Raw genomic sequence first — 18682 nt, forward strand, 5'->3', positions numbered from 1 at the left:
TGGCGCTGACATTGTGGAATTTCAGCCAAGCATTGACCTGATGAAAATGGAAGGCCAGGCTGCTAATAAATCAGGATGCTTTTAAAATGAGTTTACCCTAATGCTCATTCATCACGGGCTGTAATGCCATTTGCAGGCCCAGGATTCGCTGCTGTGCACAAACACAGCAGTAAATAACAACAGGGCCCTTGCATCCTTCGCATCGTTGCAGCCTCCAACATCAGCATACATTTATTAAAGACGCCCCCGCCTTGCACGGCAGCACACCTCTAGAACACCCTGAGCTCCTTTCTGCTATACGCAAACATACACACACAGAAACAAAAACACACAAGCAATGCTCTTTAAATACACACGCTCAAAGCACATACAGAGGCACACATAAAAATGCGTGCAGAAAAATAAAAAGCACAATCTGTAGAACACTAGATACGGAGAACAAAGCCCTGCAGCACAACTTTGCACCTTGTAAACATTCACCAAATTTACTGTAATTGTCCCATGTTGGTATAAATTCTGACTAAGGCACCATATCACACCGTCAACATCTGAACAAAAGGAACAGAGAAGACGGGAATAATAGATGTGAAACGCTACACCTCCATAGGGATTTGCTAAAGAAAACAACCAGTGTAAACAAATCACAGGCCTGTTTTCATATGCAACTCCAAAACAAGATAAACTATATAAGGCAAGGTAACGGCAACAGAACCTTGGCATGTTTTCTCATTGCTTACTTTCTTTCATTTGTAACTACTGGGACTCCTCTTTTCTCCACTAGGGTGAAAAAGTCATTATCGCAAACACAAAAAAACATAGAGAAACCTCATTAAATAGCAACATTTGTTGAGGGAGGATTGTAATAAACAATAACGGATGACGATTGTTATTGCCCCTGACACTGATGAGCTCCTTTGTAAGTTTGTTTATTAATTAAAAAACCCACTATTTTCCACGGGTGGGGGTGGGCAGTTACCCATTTCCTCTATATGCCCACACCCCCGCACACTCCCCGTGCACAAGCCATTGAGCTGTGGAGGGGCACTCGTTCATCAAACTTCATGGAGCAAGGGAGAGACAGGTCCTGATAATGTGCACCGCTAAAGCTGATTTTCCATGATGAATCTCGGAGCATATAAATTGGCTAATATCTGAAAACATTTACAGATACTAGAGGAATTGACTACTTGTGGGACATGATGGATGAGGCTCTCCAACACTGGCCGACAGCTCTGCAAATCTCTGCGGCTGCCTAAAGCCCTCATTTGATTTTCCAATTTACTCCTTTTAAATTTATCCCCCCGCACTGAAAAAAAAAAAAAAAAAAAAAAAAAAAACAGAAGATGGGAAAGAGAGAGAGTGGGAGATGGGGGTGGGGGGGTGTTTCTTTTTAAACTATCTGTGGTGGTGTGTAGGTGCTAGTTGATGATATGAGGTGGTATCTCCTGTGCAAGAGGAACTCGGTCCCTGAAGAGGTTACTGGGGCAGAACTGATCTGCTTCCACCTGATTCCTTCTGATAGCGGTGAGATGAGACTCCACATTTCTCTGTGTATGTGTGTCTGTGTGTGTCTGTAGTAACAGTAGATCTGGGGAGGCACTGCTATGGAGAAAGGCTTCCCAGGTCAGGCCATTAGACTGTGGCAGAGGCTGACTGGAGCTTCTCTGCTGAAAAGGAGTAATTAGTATACTTGTCAAGTGAAGTGCCACGGTGCTGCTTACCTCCCTCGCAACCGCCCCCTTGCATACACACACGCACACACTAACACTCATGCTGTCTTTGCCTCCTTACTCCCTCCCTTCTTGCTAATGAAGTGCCCTTGCTCTCATTATTTGGAAAAAAAAAAGGCTTCATATACACACCCAACCTCTGCACATTGGAGAGGTGTAACAGAGAAGAGAGGAGCACTTGAACACAAGAGGGAAGGAACCATAACAATCATAGCGGCCACGTTGAAAATTTGCTCCGATAAGACCCAGTACAATATTCAGTTATCAACACGTTTTATCTGAGAAACATTAAAGTTATTATAAATCCTGTCAAGTAACCAAAGGATCATAGTAGACACTAAGATTCTCACAGTGTTAACATCAAACACGGGACGTTTATAACCTTGCGTACAAGGCTTCTGTAAAGGAATGTGACAATAAATCTTAAAGGCGGTCGAATCACATAGTTACAAAACATGGAGTAGCAATCTAATCTGGAGCTGGGCCTTGGGAAAATGGAAAAGGTCAAATAGCTAGCAAAATTGCCTCCTCAAAAAGTATGTCTAAATCTAGAGGCACATCAACTCCTGTCAAAGGAGGAATAGAAAGAAAGATGAAGAGATAGCAGGAGGGGGAGAAGACAGAGCATTGGCTCCCCCAGTGTTTTTGCTGTGACTTTGAATCTACTACTAGATACGACTATCCTGTACCTACTGATACAGAATAGGAATGACAGTATAGCTGTCTGCAGTGTTATACTTTTATTTACAGAACTTTTCATTGGGCTGAGATGTGTTAGCTGTGCCTATAATAATGTTTTCATGAGATCTGTCCCTACCACTCCTGTTAATGTAAACTTTTTAAAATGCACAATTGTTAGTTCAGCTCTAGTAATTGTCGTTATTGGGATTCACTGCAATTCCATCCATCCACACATTCATCTATCTTCTTCTGCTTATTCAATTCAGGGTTGCGATGGGACTGGAGCCTATCCCAGGTGTCAGGGCGTGAAACGAGGCACACCCTAGACAGGCTGACAGTCTATCGTAGGGCTAACTGAGCGACAGATGACCATTCATGCTCATATTCTCATGTATGCCCAATTTACAATCACCAGTTACTCTAAGATGCACATCTTTGGATTGTAAGAGGAAGCTGGAGTACGTGAGAGGACCCATGCACTGGCAGGCATGACCCCTTGTCACCTCACAAGAAGGTCCTCGACTTGAATCCATCAGTCAGCGAGGGATTCTCTGTGTGGAGCTGGCACATTCATGCTCACTGAAATTCAGTGAAATTATTGTCTTCATTTTTTTTAATCACCTGTTTGAAATATTTGAAAATATATTGAAAAATATTTACAAAAAATGTAATCATTTAAAAATGTATTCCTCAAGATTACTGAATGTTTAAAAACAATACAATTTTGCTTTATTATCATTCTGTATACTGTCATAAAATGAAACATAGTATCCAGTATATTTATATAAACAACACAGACATAGATTTAACCAATATGAAGACTTATAATAATCACTTGACTTAAAAAAAAGTTGTTGTTTTTTTTTTTAATTTATTAGTAGTTTCATACAACTTTGCTATCATATTCACAACCCTGACACATAAGCTGGATACAAGTCTAGAAAGTAAAACAAACAAAGTACTATCCTGCAAGGAATTTTGGTGCATATACTAAAGCTGTGTCATTTGGGTGAACAAGTGACCCTCCCTATTGCCCAGTTTCATAAGACAAGAAGCAAAGAGCATTATGGATGTTGATATTGCATTCAGTACATAATAAAACTGCTCTGACTGTATTGATTCATGTACAAGCATCACCAGATAGTCTTTCACTTTGCTTGACTGAAACACTCTCCAATATTTCTGCTTCAAGGAAGGGGGATGGAGTTTGCTGGTGTTGTTGTCATGTTGAGGTGTGGCAGTGTGGGTAGCTAGTGGGAAGGACGATGTGGTGGTGGTGGGGGACAGGGGGTTGCAACAAGCAAGCAAAAAACAAAAAAACAAACCCCACACACTAGGAAGGTACAAAAACAATTTAAAACTCTGTATTGATCCGGCACTAGTGATTGTACATATATTCCATAGTCCCAGAGGCCCCATTCATGTGTCTCTTAAATGCAAGGGGAAAGAGAAGAGGAATAAAAAAAAAAAACAAACGACAATGGTAGGCAAAGGCAAGCCACTCATCCTGTTGGAGGTAATGTCCCTTATTTAGAAGTCTATTGATCTTTGCAGTGAGCCTGCCTGCCCTTCCTCTGACTAAAACACCCAAATACACACAAGCACACTGGAGACCTGTCCGAGGCTGGAGGGAGCATGAAAGATATGCCTGCCAATAGCACTGAACCAACCTGTTAGCTAATTGTCAGGAAAGACAATTATCCTTGCATTGTTTCTTTGTGGAAACAAATTACTGCACTATATATATATATATATATATAGATAGATATACATGTATGTATGTGTGTGTGTGTGTGTGTGTGTGTGTGTGTATAACTGTTATCTATATGTATACATATTTGCAAAGAAGCTCTTTCATAATAGAAGTGAATGTTCGCAGCAATTGACCTTAAAGCTGGTAACAATGAAGAAATGCAGCACGACAACTTGTCAGAATTTGAAAATACTCAAGCGGCAATTAAACTATTTCACTAGATAATATATTATGCAAATATTTACATCATGAATTGCATGTGAAATTTTTCTTTGAAGGAGCATGATATTATTTGCTAGCATCCAAAAAAGTGAGATGCTGTACGCCTGTAACTCTGCTCAAAATTAAACAAGGATTTTCTAGAACATTTCATCTAGTACAAATCTATTCTGAGCAATAATAAAACATTTTTTCACTGTATGGAGATGGACAGATGCAGTGTGCCATTATCTGAGACATAGTGCTTCTTGTGGATGAATGCCCTGTTCTACAAGCAGCTCAGACTAGTATTTTGACAGGCAGCGGATAACGGTGGGTCCAAAGCAATCACATCTTTGACTTTGACAAATGGCTGTGCTGTGGCGAAGTTGAAAATAACACACATCCACTTTAATCTCTTTCTTGATTAAATTGGAAGCACGTCTTTTTGACATCATGTGATTCGCTCTCAAAGTAGTGACTACTGCACAGACAGAAAGTCCTCGGGATAGACCCACTGAAATAATATGCATATGTGTGATACTGGAAGTTCCAGAGAGTGGGGATGTGAGGGGAGAGGAGGGGGAGTTGTTTGTTTTTGTTATAAATTAACAATGTGACTAAAACTGGTAAAACGCAGGGATTTTGGACAAATACAGAAGACAGGAGAAAGACACTAACCAGACTACACATGGGCAACAATTCCCACAATTTCTGGAAAAGATCTTTGACACATTCAACAACAATATTTGTGTCTGTAATTTTGTTCTCCCACAGTGTGTCCATCAGCACTACCTAGAAATGGTTTGCTTTTTCTGCCACAGTTTTCCCTCAACTCAATTTCCTCTGCAGACCCCAGCAGGCAGCGAGGAAGAGAAGGGAATGAGAGAAGAGGAGAATGCTAGCGATAGATGGATGCATTGGGGGATGAAGGAGGCTGAGGGAAGAAATCAGGGGTGTTATAAATAACACTGATGAGGTGAGCTACCATTGATCCACACTGCAGTTGAGAGGTGGGTGGTCCTCCTAGTACTTAATTGCCAGTCATGTGCCCTGGGATGCAGCTACTACTAAATGTGGTCTATCTCTCATTAGGGTTTGACAGGCTGAAAATACAGCAGCTAGACTGGAATTGGGACTCAAACAGAAAGGGATTAAAAAGACAAAGTGCTACAATTAAGAATGATGGGGAGAATGATAGAAAGGACAGAGTGAGAAATGGAAAAGTGTTACTCACGCATTCCACCATCCTGGCCCTGAAGGAACCTGTCCAGGATGATACGAGCCATCAGCGCAGGAGACAGATCCACCTTTACACAGATTTAAAAAGAAAAAAAAAACATATAAAAGAAAAGAAAAAATCAAAAGAAAAGGCAAGCAGCTTAAATAAAAACAGACTTTACTATCAATGAGGAATTAATATTCACTTAAAAGATGGTGGAATTTATATTCCTCTCTGAAGAATTGCTCCTTTTATAAACCTTGAGAAAAAAAATCCCATATATCCAGCTGGAAGTGCAAACATATTTTAAAGAGCCTAAGACTTACGACATTGAAATTGCACAGCCAGTTTACCTTTGGCTGATGTCACATAGATAATAATGATCGTAATGGCTCTAAATTATATTATTGCGTTTCAAAACCTTGACCTTATTTTTGACAATCTGCGTGCAAATTGGTCTTTGAAAGCATTGCTTTGCATCAACCTTTCCCACAGGAACAAGAGATCGCTTATTACACAGCCAAGCTACCTGGCTGAATTGCCTTTCCTTCTGTCAAACAGACAACCTGAGTCTCTCATCTTGAAAGAAAAAGCAGCACATACTGTGCCCCGGCAAGAGACAATGGACAGCTTTAATCATAGAATGATCACCAAGGCAAAACTATAGGAACCAATAGGACACACCTGGGGGATGGTGGGAATGCAGTCATTAATAGGAAGGAAAGAACCTATGGCGGCAGCACTCTTTGAACACAAACACACCTTAGAGGTGAGCAGTGTTTATGGTCGAGTGCAAGGAGAAAAGTTGACAGGTAAGAGAGCACGAACGACTGATGGTGAATGTGTCTGTCTGATCAGTGCAATACATTCCTACATATTAATATCATTGTTATTATTACATTGTTTTATTAACATATTAAAAAAATACAACAACTATTATAAAGAACAGCATGATGAAAAAAATATATGGGTGCATTAGCATAAGATATATTTTTCCAAGGTCTACATTTGGCCAATGCTCAAACAATATACGGCGAATAAAAGAAGATGCATTAAGTCATTCACTACTAAAATTCACAGCTTACTCAGTATAGAGGGAATTAAAACATTGCTTGAAGACTTTGCCATTCCTAGCCAGCTCATTATGAAACAACATTCTTGCAGCCAAAGATCATTTTTCCTCTTGTTAGCATAATTGGGGACCAAAAGTGAATTTGCCCTCAGCTTGCAGTGAGAATGGAGTGTTTCATCTTTTCTGTGATGCTTCCTTGTAACGCTGGGAGCAGAGATGCTTCTGTCTAAACAATGTCTTTTTACCCACAGTAGTATTTGTTAACATCTCCATAATATTGCACTAAGAAGGCAGCTAGTTAAAAAAAAAAAGCTTAACATGTCTATAATAATTAAGGGGTGAGTAAAGTGTTACATCTTCATTAAGACCTCTGATAGTACTGACTCTGACTTAGCATTTGTAACCTGCAGTTACAGTAGCTTTCTTTCTTCTCTCTAATTCCTCTAATTTCCCCTCACTTTCTTTTCTCCCTTCCATCCTTTCTCTCTGTGCTTCCTGACCGGCTCACAACTCAAACCCTCAAACCCCGAATAACTAGAGAAAATCAGATTCTTGGTAACCTGCATCAGAGCTGACACATGAAAAATGGCAACATTACCAATGCAGGCTCAGCCTGAATAAAGACTACCTGATTAGTTGAGGTACATGCATCTCCCCAATTTTCATATTAATCATGAGTCCATCTTCATTCCCTGGTCATAACACATACCTTCATGAGTTTAACATGTGACTAAGATTCACAGAGCCTAAAAAGAATTAGTTTTTATTAAAACTCTGGTTTTATCAAACTGTAAACCAAATGGGTCGCACAGTGCAGCACAACTGCACCTGTTCTAATGCCATATTCAAGTAATATTTGCATAAAATTCCCATAAAGATAGAAACAGTGAATGTTGAGTCCATCTCTGTTTCATGGGCTTCTTCTAAGGGCAAAAAAATATCTATGAATAGTTTTCATCACTGTTAATCATTTTCCTCTGTTGGAGATATATTGTCTCATAAAGACATGAAACTACATCAATTAGCAGTCTGGGAGACCATGAGTGCTTGGTTTAAATGTTAAGTAGCATATTAAGATGACAGTTAAATGGTTCATAGACAGTTATCTCTTAGCTGAATTGGATCCTTTCAAGAAAAAAAAAAAATCAAGCGTCAATTAAACGGAGAATGAATAATGGCAGTTGGCTTTGAGGTACCACTGATGCATGTGAACTACTGTGATTTTAGATTAAGAGACCCTCGAATTTCATTGCCTAGTGCACGCGCCAATCAAAATTCAAATGCAAATTTAAATGTTTAAAAAGGTTATCGGGTCTTTTCTCTTCCTTTATAATCTGAAAGACGAATAATGTCGTGAACTTACAAAAAATAAATGCAAAGATTTTCATTCATTCAGTAAGAAGTAATGTAACCATCTAAGATGTAGTGTACTGAGACTATAGTATAGTTGGATTTATATTTTGGAACACTTAACAAGAGTTTGGGATTACCCTAAAAATAGCAAACATTTACTAACTAGGTTTAAAATATAATAAACACAAGTGATCACTTAAATTCTGAAAGAAACAGGTTTCTTACAGCATGAATTTCCAACCTAGTACCTGAGTTTTGTACCACTGAATGACATGGATTTAAGCTGCACATAAACAATTGCTGCTACATCAACAAGACTACAAATTCTTCACTGAACTCCTAAAGAAAATAACCGATCAAATAATAAAGAGAGGAATTAACTAATGACCCCAGTCTCACCTGTCCGCAGTTTGTATCAACTCTGCCTCAACTGCAATTTGGAAAATTACATAATAAAACAGAAAAACTATTTTCACATCTGCTTAATGGAGCCAAGCGCTAATTACATTAAATAATTGATAATTGAGCCAACCATTTTACCAATTTTGATAATGACTAACAGACAAGGAAGAAAATCAAAAACTGCAGCCAACTGCTATCTATCCATTTATAGAAAAAATAAAGGATAAACTGAGATGTGTTTTTCGTTGGCAAGTAAAAAGACAGAAGAAAAAAAGTTATGCCATTACCTCATTGGCCAATTCAAGCAGGACAGGAGCAGTAGGCTGTGCCTTGGCTTCACTCAGATACCTTCATTATAACAAAGAATAACAAGAGTAGTGAAAAAAAAAAAAACCATGACCCACAAAGGCAGACAGAAGGGTAGAAGGGGGCTAGATCGGGCTAGCCAAGACATGCTAATGTCCCTGATGACTTTGCCCTGGGTGGCATATGGCAGGCTCCGTGTGGTTAAAACAGCACTGCTTGAAGGGCTTCAAATTTCCAAGAAGCCAGACAAGCATATGATAGTTAGTTAACCCCTGCCGCCCAAAAAGCCTTTTTTCCCTCGCCAGCTAAACCTGCAACACACTTCAGATCTTACCCAGATCATCTCAGAGGTTTGTTGTTGTAAGTGGATTAGAAGTGCATTATCCAGCTTTATTTTCCCCAGAACAGTGGCCTAATAAGCTAGATAAAGGCTAATTGCAATATGCAAAGAGGCTTTTCCCAGTATAGCCTGTTTTCAGTTCTTTCTTTCTTTTTTTTTTTTTAAATTTAACCATGCTCATTGAATTACAGATAATCATCCCATCATAAGCCTGTGTGTAAGGCAAATGTCCAATGGTTGGTTTATTTATTTACTTTCCTGCTTTCAGTTTGACACGGAGAACAGAGCTTTAGCCTAGCAGGTGCAAGTGGGGGTCGGGAATGAATCCTGTGGGTGGTGATTTGTTTGTAAGAGATTATAATTGTCATGGGGGCCACACACAGGGGTCGGTGAACGATTTAAAGGAAGAAGAAAAACAGTAACAGAGATGAGAAAACGATAAAGAGGGAGAACGATGTAGAAAGAAAAGAGAAGAAAACAAAACAATATAAAGCACGGGAACACAATACCTTTGGTAGTAGCTTTCAATAACATCCGGCACATGGTGTCTTGAGATTGTCTTTTTGATCCGTTTCTTTAAATTTAATAATAATATGAAGAAAAATGAAGATTAATGGCATAATAATCATAATAGCTAAAACAATTAACACAGATACATACACATAGGCATAGATACAGCTCTTAAGTTAGTACTATTTTTAGGCACAAAGTGCTTTCCATTTCCGGTTGACCTGACTAAAATGCTAACTTGTTCACCCTTGGCTTCTCTTCCATGCTCTATTCTTTATGAACAATTACAGCAGCAATTTAATTTCAATGATATTGGTAAGGGTCAAACTGTGCCAAGGCACTCTCGTTCAAAACAGCTATCTTCATCTACCTTCTTGATTCAAACCCTGTATTCATTTCCCCTTTTTTTTAATCAAACAATGACATTATTCCACATTTCACACCCTGACATTTCTATGCAATTCAATTGCCATCGTTGCCGAGAAGAAGGAGAACAGGGGATAAAAGCGGAAGAGCACTGGTTAAAAACAACTTATTTAAAAACTACTACACACAAAAAATGTAATTCCACAGAGACGGGCAGTGTGACTGACACCTGTCAGTGGGATGATAAATGACTCCATTTTCTGCTTGTGCTGCCTTCTGCCACTGGCGGCAGTGGCCATTTATCATCATCCACTGTCAGCCGTGGAAAGCAGCAGTGACAGTGCGAGTCAGCAAACATTTAGCACACACAGCCGCACTACACGGGGAAATTATTATTGTCAGAATAATAATGGTTTAGCATAATTTATTACAGGTCCACCAAATAAGCAGGGGCTAGATGTTATTAGACAGATGGATGGGAAGGCTTGGCAGACATCCACTGAGGCTCAGGCAGGCAAAGGCCCTCAACGTGAACGTGAGAAGGAGGAGGGGGTGGTGGTGTGGGGCGAAATAAACGGGGGTATGGTGAGGGGGGGGCATCCTCCAAACCAATCAGAAAGCTGGCAGTTCAATTACAAAGAAATAAAGGGACATTCATCATTCAATTAGGCACCTGTCAGGGCTCACAAAGGAAGAAAACTTCTAACCTGGTACTCCAGGGAGAAGATGCTCAGAAGAGTGGACTGCGAGTGACTGGAACAAATAAAAGAAGGACAAAGTTAATTACCAGAGTGCATTGCACAGAGACAAAGGGAGAAGGGAGCTTCAAAGCTGGGGCCAGCTGCCCTGTAATCTAAAAGAACATGAAAACAAGTGTGGCAAAGTTGTTCCAGATGAACACCTCTGACAAAAGGATTCCTGCTACAATGGTGTGGGGGAAGAAGAAAAAGGGAGGTTGTGTGGGGTATGAAAGATGAGAGGAATATAGCTCATTTTTGTTTTTTTCTTTTAGTCATTAATACGTAGCATCTTCCTCTATCCTTTGTCTCTCCAGGAAAGCGCTAAATTAATCTTAATTCAAGTGCAGAGTCTGCTATTATAAAGTAACATGATGGCAAGAAAACTCCAACCAACCTAAAGATAACAAAATTGAAGAGAAATGTATATCTATGCAAATAATTGACACAGTTCAATATTTAACTAGTGAGTAAAGCATGGTGTTCGCTAGCAATTACGGTCATAGTTTTCATAGGTTTAAAAGCAAGTGGATAAACTAGCATGATTATAAATATGTGGAAGCTGAAACAGTTGGACATAACCAAATGCTAAATTTCTGCGCGTGTGAAAAATGACCAATTGTGTAAAAGGTGGATGTAATTCCTATATAATACTTTAGGTAAACCCATGAAATTAAAGCTGAAATGCTACACAATCATATCTGGATTGTTTTATTGTGAATCCATTGTTGTGGTGTAAAAACATTTTTTATGAAAATCTTCTTCTTCTCCAAGAAACATATTGACCCAAGTGTGTGCTTTTTACTTCAATCTGCAAAGTGGATGACTACTGTGAGTGTCTTTTTTTGTGTATGACAACATGTAGACACGCATAAGAAAAAAAATCCTTTCTTTGATAGCATATGGGCCGTTCTATATCATTCCCACTGCAACGGATGGGCTTTGAAAATGGAAACTTTCACTATATGAAACTGTGACTCCCGAGAGTCAGTCAATTCCATGGGTTGCCATAAGCTACATTTATCTCCAGCTCCAGTCAATGTCAAACACCTGGCAAAGAGGCAAACCCGGAAAACAGACAGTTCCAACAGGGACTTGCAGCCCATTCAATACCCACCTTAGCTGCCATTGTGTCCTTTGAGTTACAGATATTTAAATGGGTGACACAAATTATTGGAGTTGGACTGTGCACATCTTCAGCTTGCATATCACAAAAAAAAAGAAAAAGAAACATGTGTGCTCTCATACACGCACACCCACAAACTGCTCCGTAATGTTCACAAGTGGTTTTATGTCTCCATATACTGCACTCAGTACACTTGATTGTTAAATTTAATGGACTTTTCATTACAAGTCACCTGGGAATGGTATGTAAATACTCATGAGAAGCTGAAGCTTCCAATCTGCATTAAAATATTGAGTCTACACAGGACACCGACATCAATCACTGAAAACCGTAAAATAACCTTGTGACATGCAGACAAAGCCAGAAGAATGTCAAATCCTGATTTCTGTCTGGAATGTCTGTCTGTGACCATTTTTTAAAGAAAGCATCTTAACCACTGGAATAGTTCAGCCCGTTATGATGAACCAAAGATGTCATCTTGGGATCCCTAGACACCACTTTTAAACAATTTTAATCCTGTAGCTGAAGAACAGCTAAGGATATTTCCAGATTAGGTACAATTAATTTGTACACTGTCCAAGAACAACTGCGACCCCCCCAATTCCCTGCTTATTTCCCAACCACCACATGCAAAATAAAACATGCACCAAATCTTACTGACACAACAGTTATAACAACTTGATAATGTTATTGGAGTATTCCGAAGTTGAGCAGTATTTCACGTAACTGGTGGTTTTGTTTTGGGTGTGCAAATGAAGACGGTCCACACGGTCGTGCCTGCCTTCAAACCTCATCTCATGTGTTTGATACAGATATCTTTTTCACCTGATGCACATGATACTCAAGTATGTCTCGTGCACTCCCGAGTTTGGCTCTTCATCAAGAAGCAGGACACAAATCATCGTACCATGCCCGTGGGACAGTATACAGCGTTCACACATATCAAACATACTAGACTTTGGTGTAATCGAGTACCACATGTTAAAGCAGCCGATTCTCATCACACACAAAGTTACAAAAGTAAAGAAGACGACAAAGGAAGTTCTCAGAGTGTGAGGGGAAAAAAATTGTCTACCCCCTCAGCATTAATTTATAATGATGCTTAGGGGTGAAGGGGCCACCGCAATTAAGTGGGCCATTAAATGGTCAACTGTCAACATGTGGACACTTAAGGGAGGGAAAAAATTTCTTCCACACTTCAACCTTGCACCTGAGCATTTCGACAGCATTACAGCCTTATTGTTGGCATGGGACCATCATGATCCCCCTGTCGGAACAGACATCTGTTACGTTTTAAATGGATTACTCTCTATAATGAGCATGATTACTGCTTAATTGCTAAATCTATACCCTGTTAACTTTAAAGGGACATAAACGACGCTTAATATCTATAAAAACATATCTGTTTCAAAAACACTAAGAACTTTGGGGACTTGTGTTTTCATTTTTTACCTCAAGCAGATTGACACAAAAACAAGACTAGAACTAAACTATTGAGAGATGTGAAGAAATAGTAAAAAAAAAGAAAGAAAAACATTAAAAAGGGGCAAGATGAAGAGCTGAATGCAGATATCTGGATTAAAACCAAGACTTGTTTGCATTTTATAGAGTCTGTCAAGTTTTACGCTGCTATAATCCCCCTTTTTTATTTAACAGACATTAACAATAAGTTATTGCAGACTTTACATTAATGTATATCCAGCCTGTCCTCTCTTGGGCGCAGTAAGCTCACCTTATGCTAAAATATGTAGCCAATTGCCGTCTTACAACGAGGATTTGATCTGCCTACTGAACAGGAGTATTACATTTTTACTATAATTCATGTATCCCATTGCCACACAGTACAAGCGTTTGTGAAACTCTGTCCTGTCTCAGTGGTTATAAAAATGAACCCAATTTGTTAACCATTCTAAAACCAGCTGCATTTCTGTCTGTATTTTGTTAGCCTTAAACAAATCTTGTAGCTTGCATTTTATTCTGAATTGCACACATGATACGCACAGCCAAATGCTTAGTGTCAATATGCAACACATGGAAATGTTAGGATATGATAAAACAGCTTTGAACATTTTTTTGAAATAAGATGATAAGGTAACAAGATTTTCCACCTTTTCTAATATATAAATATCTCTTGGTGATGTGGTTGTAACTGACAATGACTACGAATATTTAAAATAACATATATTAGACACTTGTCTTCCTAAAGTGAAGCCTAAAACAGTTCTGTGACTAAAGCTAGGAAGTCGTGAGCCCTTTGTGAATTGTGTAAATAAAGAAAGCTATTTTTTAATGCACTTGCAAAATGCCAAGGTCAACATTTAGGTTCATTGATCGCTGTCTCACTTACTTAAAAAAAAAAAAATCAATCTCATCAAACAAAGAACACACAAAATATAATTTGAAGAGCCACGGACAAGAGTCTGTGACACTGCAGTGCATACTTACAGTGGCTTTTATGTAAAAAGCAGAAAATAAAAAATCTGCCCTTTCGGATATAATTTAGAACGTGGGGAAACAGAAGGTTGGGAGACAGAAGAGTGGTTAGGGAATCATTCACTCTCAACCTAATTACCCTTCCTTACAACATAAGACAGAGCATTAATATGCACTGGCACCCAAAATAGTAAAGCAGCAGATTAAATTAAAAACAATTAGGGACTTTCACTTTGTCACTGAACTGGTATGGCTGTCTGGTCAGTACTTCAGGCTCTATTAAGCTAGGTTACCCAGTGGCTGTGAATCTGATAAATTCAAGTTTGAGTGCTGCATTAACTTATTTTCTTGTGCATTCAGGCTGTATCATTGCCTTAAACACGAACACAGTGAAAAGCCTTGAAATTCCCATCAACCTAATTAATAGGAGATGGGGGAAATTCAAACTATCAATTATATTTGGAAACTTCCTATTTACAAATAATTAATTATAAACAATAGCTGTAATTTGGGTAATGAAAGCCACCTGGCTAATGGCATTGGTATCATATGCTGCGACAGTATTTAGCATTTGGTGGATCTGCATGCAGAGTGTGTTGAATGGTGTGACTCTTCAGGGCATGGAACTGTCTAATAGCACATATTTTTACTGCTGGCGATGAAACAATTTTCAGAAGGGAATGACATGGAAGAAATATTTTGTGCAAGGAAATCTGAGAGGATAAGGCTTAGTTTAAATTCTACACCTATATTACATTACATTATTATTGAAGTTTAAATCCATTATTTTTTTCACATATTTAGGTTTATTTACCATCAAAACACCTCATTCAAGCAAGAGTGCTGACAATACTATATGAAGCATTTACTTTGCTATAGATCAGTATTTTATACAGCTGAATACGAGCTAAAACGCTGGATATGCAAATGTTGTTAATTACACATGCTGATAGGCAAAATGCTAACATCTGTTTCTCAGCTAAGTCTAGCGTCATCAGCAGCCAAACAAATGAGTTGAAAAAAAAATCTTTATGCATTAATGTATAAATGTGATATATTCTGACAACCGATAGAAACAAACACAAATCTCAGTGTGTCATTTAGCTTCAAACAAATACTTGCACAATGAGCCAACGTGTTTAGACTTTAAATATTTGCAATTTTTGTTCTGCAAAAATAAGTATAAAGGCGTTTTTTTTCTTTTAAGCACAATTAACATAATGACTGTTGCATTTTATAAAGCTGTAGAAATTTTTGTGCATTTTTTGTCACTTTTAAACAATATTTTCAAGATATTTTTCCATCTGAAGGAAGATTCACCAGTTTGTACTGCGAACGAACCCCCACCCCCAACAATCTTACCGCAGCAGGCCATACAAACCTACAAGGCTGTAGGGGACCATGGACAGAAATGGTTTTAGCAGAGGCACAATATGACCCCTACTGAGCTTCCTTTACTTTATTACAATCTTTAAAATTTCTGTCTGTTGAGGTGCCCTGAGTTGTCAGAGCTGTTATATAATGGCGGTAAAAAGAGCAAGAAAACCTTTACAATCACCACTCTAATTGTGATTCCTCCTGAAAGCAAGGGATCTTCACCACTCCGCCTGTGCAAAGACGTGCTATAACTATAGTATTTTGCCATTGTTAAAGCATAATTACTGTCACTGCTGCTTCTGCAAGCTCTCATGGAAAACAGAAAATGAGGTTCATGCTATCTGTCAAGTGGCGAGTGTCCACTGGTCTGGCAAAGAAACACATTACACTGACCAATTGCCTATTCCCCCAAGCGCAGCTGGGGAACTTGTACCATTCTGGGCAATTTTGTTTCATTCTTCTTCTGCAATTGATTCCAGTATGCAAAGAGAACCCCAGGCTAGAGACTCTGATATAACTGCCCAGCTGAACTGTAGGTTTCCCTCAGAGTACATATGTTTTTTGGGGGGGTTCAGTGACAACACTACTACTGACACTAGCATACAGTACAGCAGATGCTGATCTTATTCTTAGATTACCATATCAATAGTTTTACTCTTGATTTTACACTTGACCTACTCAGTCTATCGCTCCAATAAATGCAGTTTTTAACCTTCACGATAAGGGACCATGTAATTTCTATCAGGCCTAACTCGAAAACAAGCTGCTTACCTCTTTGTTTTTAGACCAATGAGCCAAAAAGGCTTTGCACTCTATGGAATGTGCTTGGACAACATCCCTCTGATATGAGAAGGAAGTAGTCATTCCTTTGCTTCCTAATCAAGTAATTGATTACATCTATTATTCATGAACTCTTTAGCCTGACATGAAGTTGTACACTCAGCTTGTCTTCTTTCCACACCTTCTCTCTCTGCTAACACTTCATTCATCCCTTCACCCTTCGAGTGCTCATCTAACCACATAAAGGCGTGGAATTATTTAGCCAGCCTTCAAGGGTTGTACCCCTAAGCCCCAACTGCCAGTTTGTGTTTTGTTCAATATGGGCAGCCAGAAGTGTGAGGCCATGCACTGGAAGCTGTCGGGGCTGGCCCCACAGGCTCTGCACTTGATCAGTCTCTGGCTAATGTCATTGCCACTTCCAGCCTACAAAATAGTTGTGGAGTTCTACCTTCACAGCACAGCAGCTGGAAAGAGAAACTCAGTTGATTCCACAGGGACAATCGTAGAAATCAAAGGTAAAACTGAGAAACACGCCAAGGGATTTAATACATATATGCCAAGACTTTGATATATCTAAAATGTGGGCAATGAGCCCTTGAAAGCTGTGAACAAATAATAAATACCACACACTGGAAACAAAGTGATATTTAATTTTTTTTTCTCCACCACATTATACCTGTTATCAAATCCTTAACTTTAACCGCCATGTAAAGAGGTAAACAATACGACTACAATAAATAATCAATGAGCAATTCCCTGAGCCTCATGCTGAGCTGAGATATTACCATCAAAAACAAAGTGTAGCCAAGAAATCATCATATCAATGGCACATGCCACAACAACCCTGCCCTGCGCCTTCCTTCCAAAGATCATGCTAGATAAACCCCAAATAACAGAGAAATTAACAAATGCTTGACATTTGCTCAACATCCATTATTCTGACACTTCTTCAGAATTTCAAAAGGCTGAACGCATACTTAATCAACATTCATATTCCCAGAGCGAGCTCCAGCACCATATTGCAGCCCGCCTCAGTGCTGATGAAAACGGCACATTAGGGCCCGATTCGAAAAACGTTCAGGGACTCCTCACCAGGGAACTGTGTCTGTGCGTGTGTGTATGTGTGTGTGTGTGTGTGAATAAAAGAGAGGCGCTGATTGTGTTTAGTGGGGAAAGATGCTTCACACTTTACTGTTTAAGCTTTTCTTTTTTGCAAATCAGCCGCATCTGCCCCTTTTTGCTCATTCTTTTACTTTCATCACTGTGAAAGCCATATAAGGAGCCGAATGGCATTTTAAAGAGGGGGGTAATCATTACATCCCAATTCATTCATAATATAGCACAGAAGGACACAGAGGACTCTCACATTCCCTCCCTCTTTATCTTGCCCTTCTTGCACCAGCTCTCTCGGGGGACAAGTGGTAGAAGGACTGGGGTCCCCTCTAGACCCATGGGAAGACAGGCAAGGCCTGAGAGAGCAGCCCATCATTTCCAATTCTAATATGTGGCAAGAGAAGGACCTGATGGGACTGATGTCACATTTCCCCCCGCACCAGCCTGCGATCGGCCCCCCATCCCCCTTTTCTGCCTAGCCACAGTCCAGATAGTAGACAGGACACCACGACTGGCTAAGAGGAGGGCAAAGAAGAGAGGGCAAGAACGGGGGTTGATATTTGCATGTCCCTCCATTGTGAGTGGGGGTAAAAAGTGACAGCACCGTGTCCAATTCTTTTCCCCCCAGAGCAGCTCGGGCCCAGCAAGAGAGGCCAGGCTGACAGATGACTCCCAACATCTGTGTTATGCAGCCGTTACAGATGAGGGACTCCACATCACAATCTTTCTCTTTCTGTCTGTCTATAGGACACTCCCTCTCTCCTCCCACAAACGCTTTTCATAATACAACCAAAAGACCAACAGACTCTCTGTGGAAATTACCTTGAAATGGCCTATAACAATCTTTTTGTTCCAAGTTTAACTTCTCTTCCATTTAAGTTCCCAATCAAAAGCAATGACTATGAAATGATTTTGAACTCTATACAGCATTCAGATCCTTTGGGGTAATGATTATTTTAACAGAATTTAAAAAACAAAAAAACTAAATGGGAAAGAACTGTAAGAAATTTAACAAATAAATATTTTTTTCAGCCTAGTTAACATCTATCTGCTGTAGATATGTAGCTATGATGTATGATGAAAGATCTTTTTATATCAACATACATTTTAACTTTAATTGCATACAAAAATTAATTCAGCCAGAGCAGAAGTGTAAAATGACCACAGAGGACCATCAAATCAT

At 39.3% G+C, this 18682-nt stretch overlaps 1 protein-coding gene across 3 annotated transcripts in view; it reads right to left on the reverse strand.

The window, feature by feature from the left end:
* Nucleotides 1-18682, reverse strand: part of cdin1 (CDAN1 interacting nuclease 1) — a 51818-nt gene that overhangs the window by 30744 nt on the left and 2392 nt on the right. For all 3 annotated transcript variants that reach the window (XM_063498618.1, XM_063498619.1, XM_063498617.1), the window contains exons 3-6: nucleotides 10641-10686; nucleotides 9567-9631; nucleotides 8699-8759; nucleotides 5600-5672 (exon numbers count right to left, since the gene is read on the reverse strand). In XM_063498618.1, coding sequence (XP_063354688.1) covers nucleotides 5600-5672; nucleotides 8699-8759; nucleotides 9567-9631; nucleotides 10641-10686 — 245 coding nt within the window. The remainder of the gene's footprint in view (nucleotides 1-5599; nucleotides 5673-8698; nucleotides 8760-9566; nucleotides 9632-10640; nucleotides 10687-18682) is intronic.

Source organism: Pelmatolapia mariae, linkage group LG16_19 (assembly GCF_036321145.2).
Source record: "Pelmatolapia mariae isolate MD_Pm_ZW linkage group LG16_19, Pm_UMD_F_2, whole genome shotgun sequence".
NCBI classification, from domain to species: Eukaryota; Metazoa; Chordata; class Actinopteri; order Cichliformes; family Cichlidae; genus Pelmatolapia; species Pelmatolapia mariae.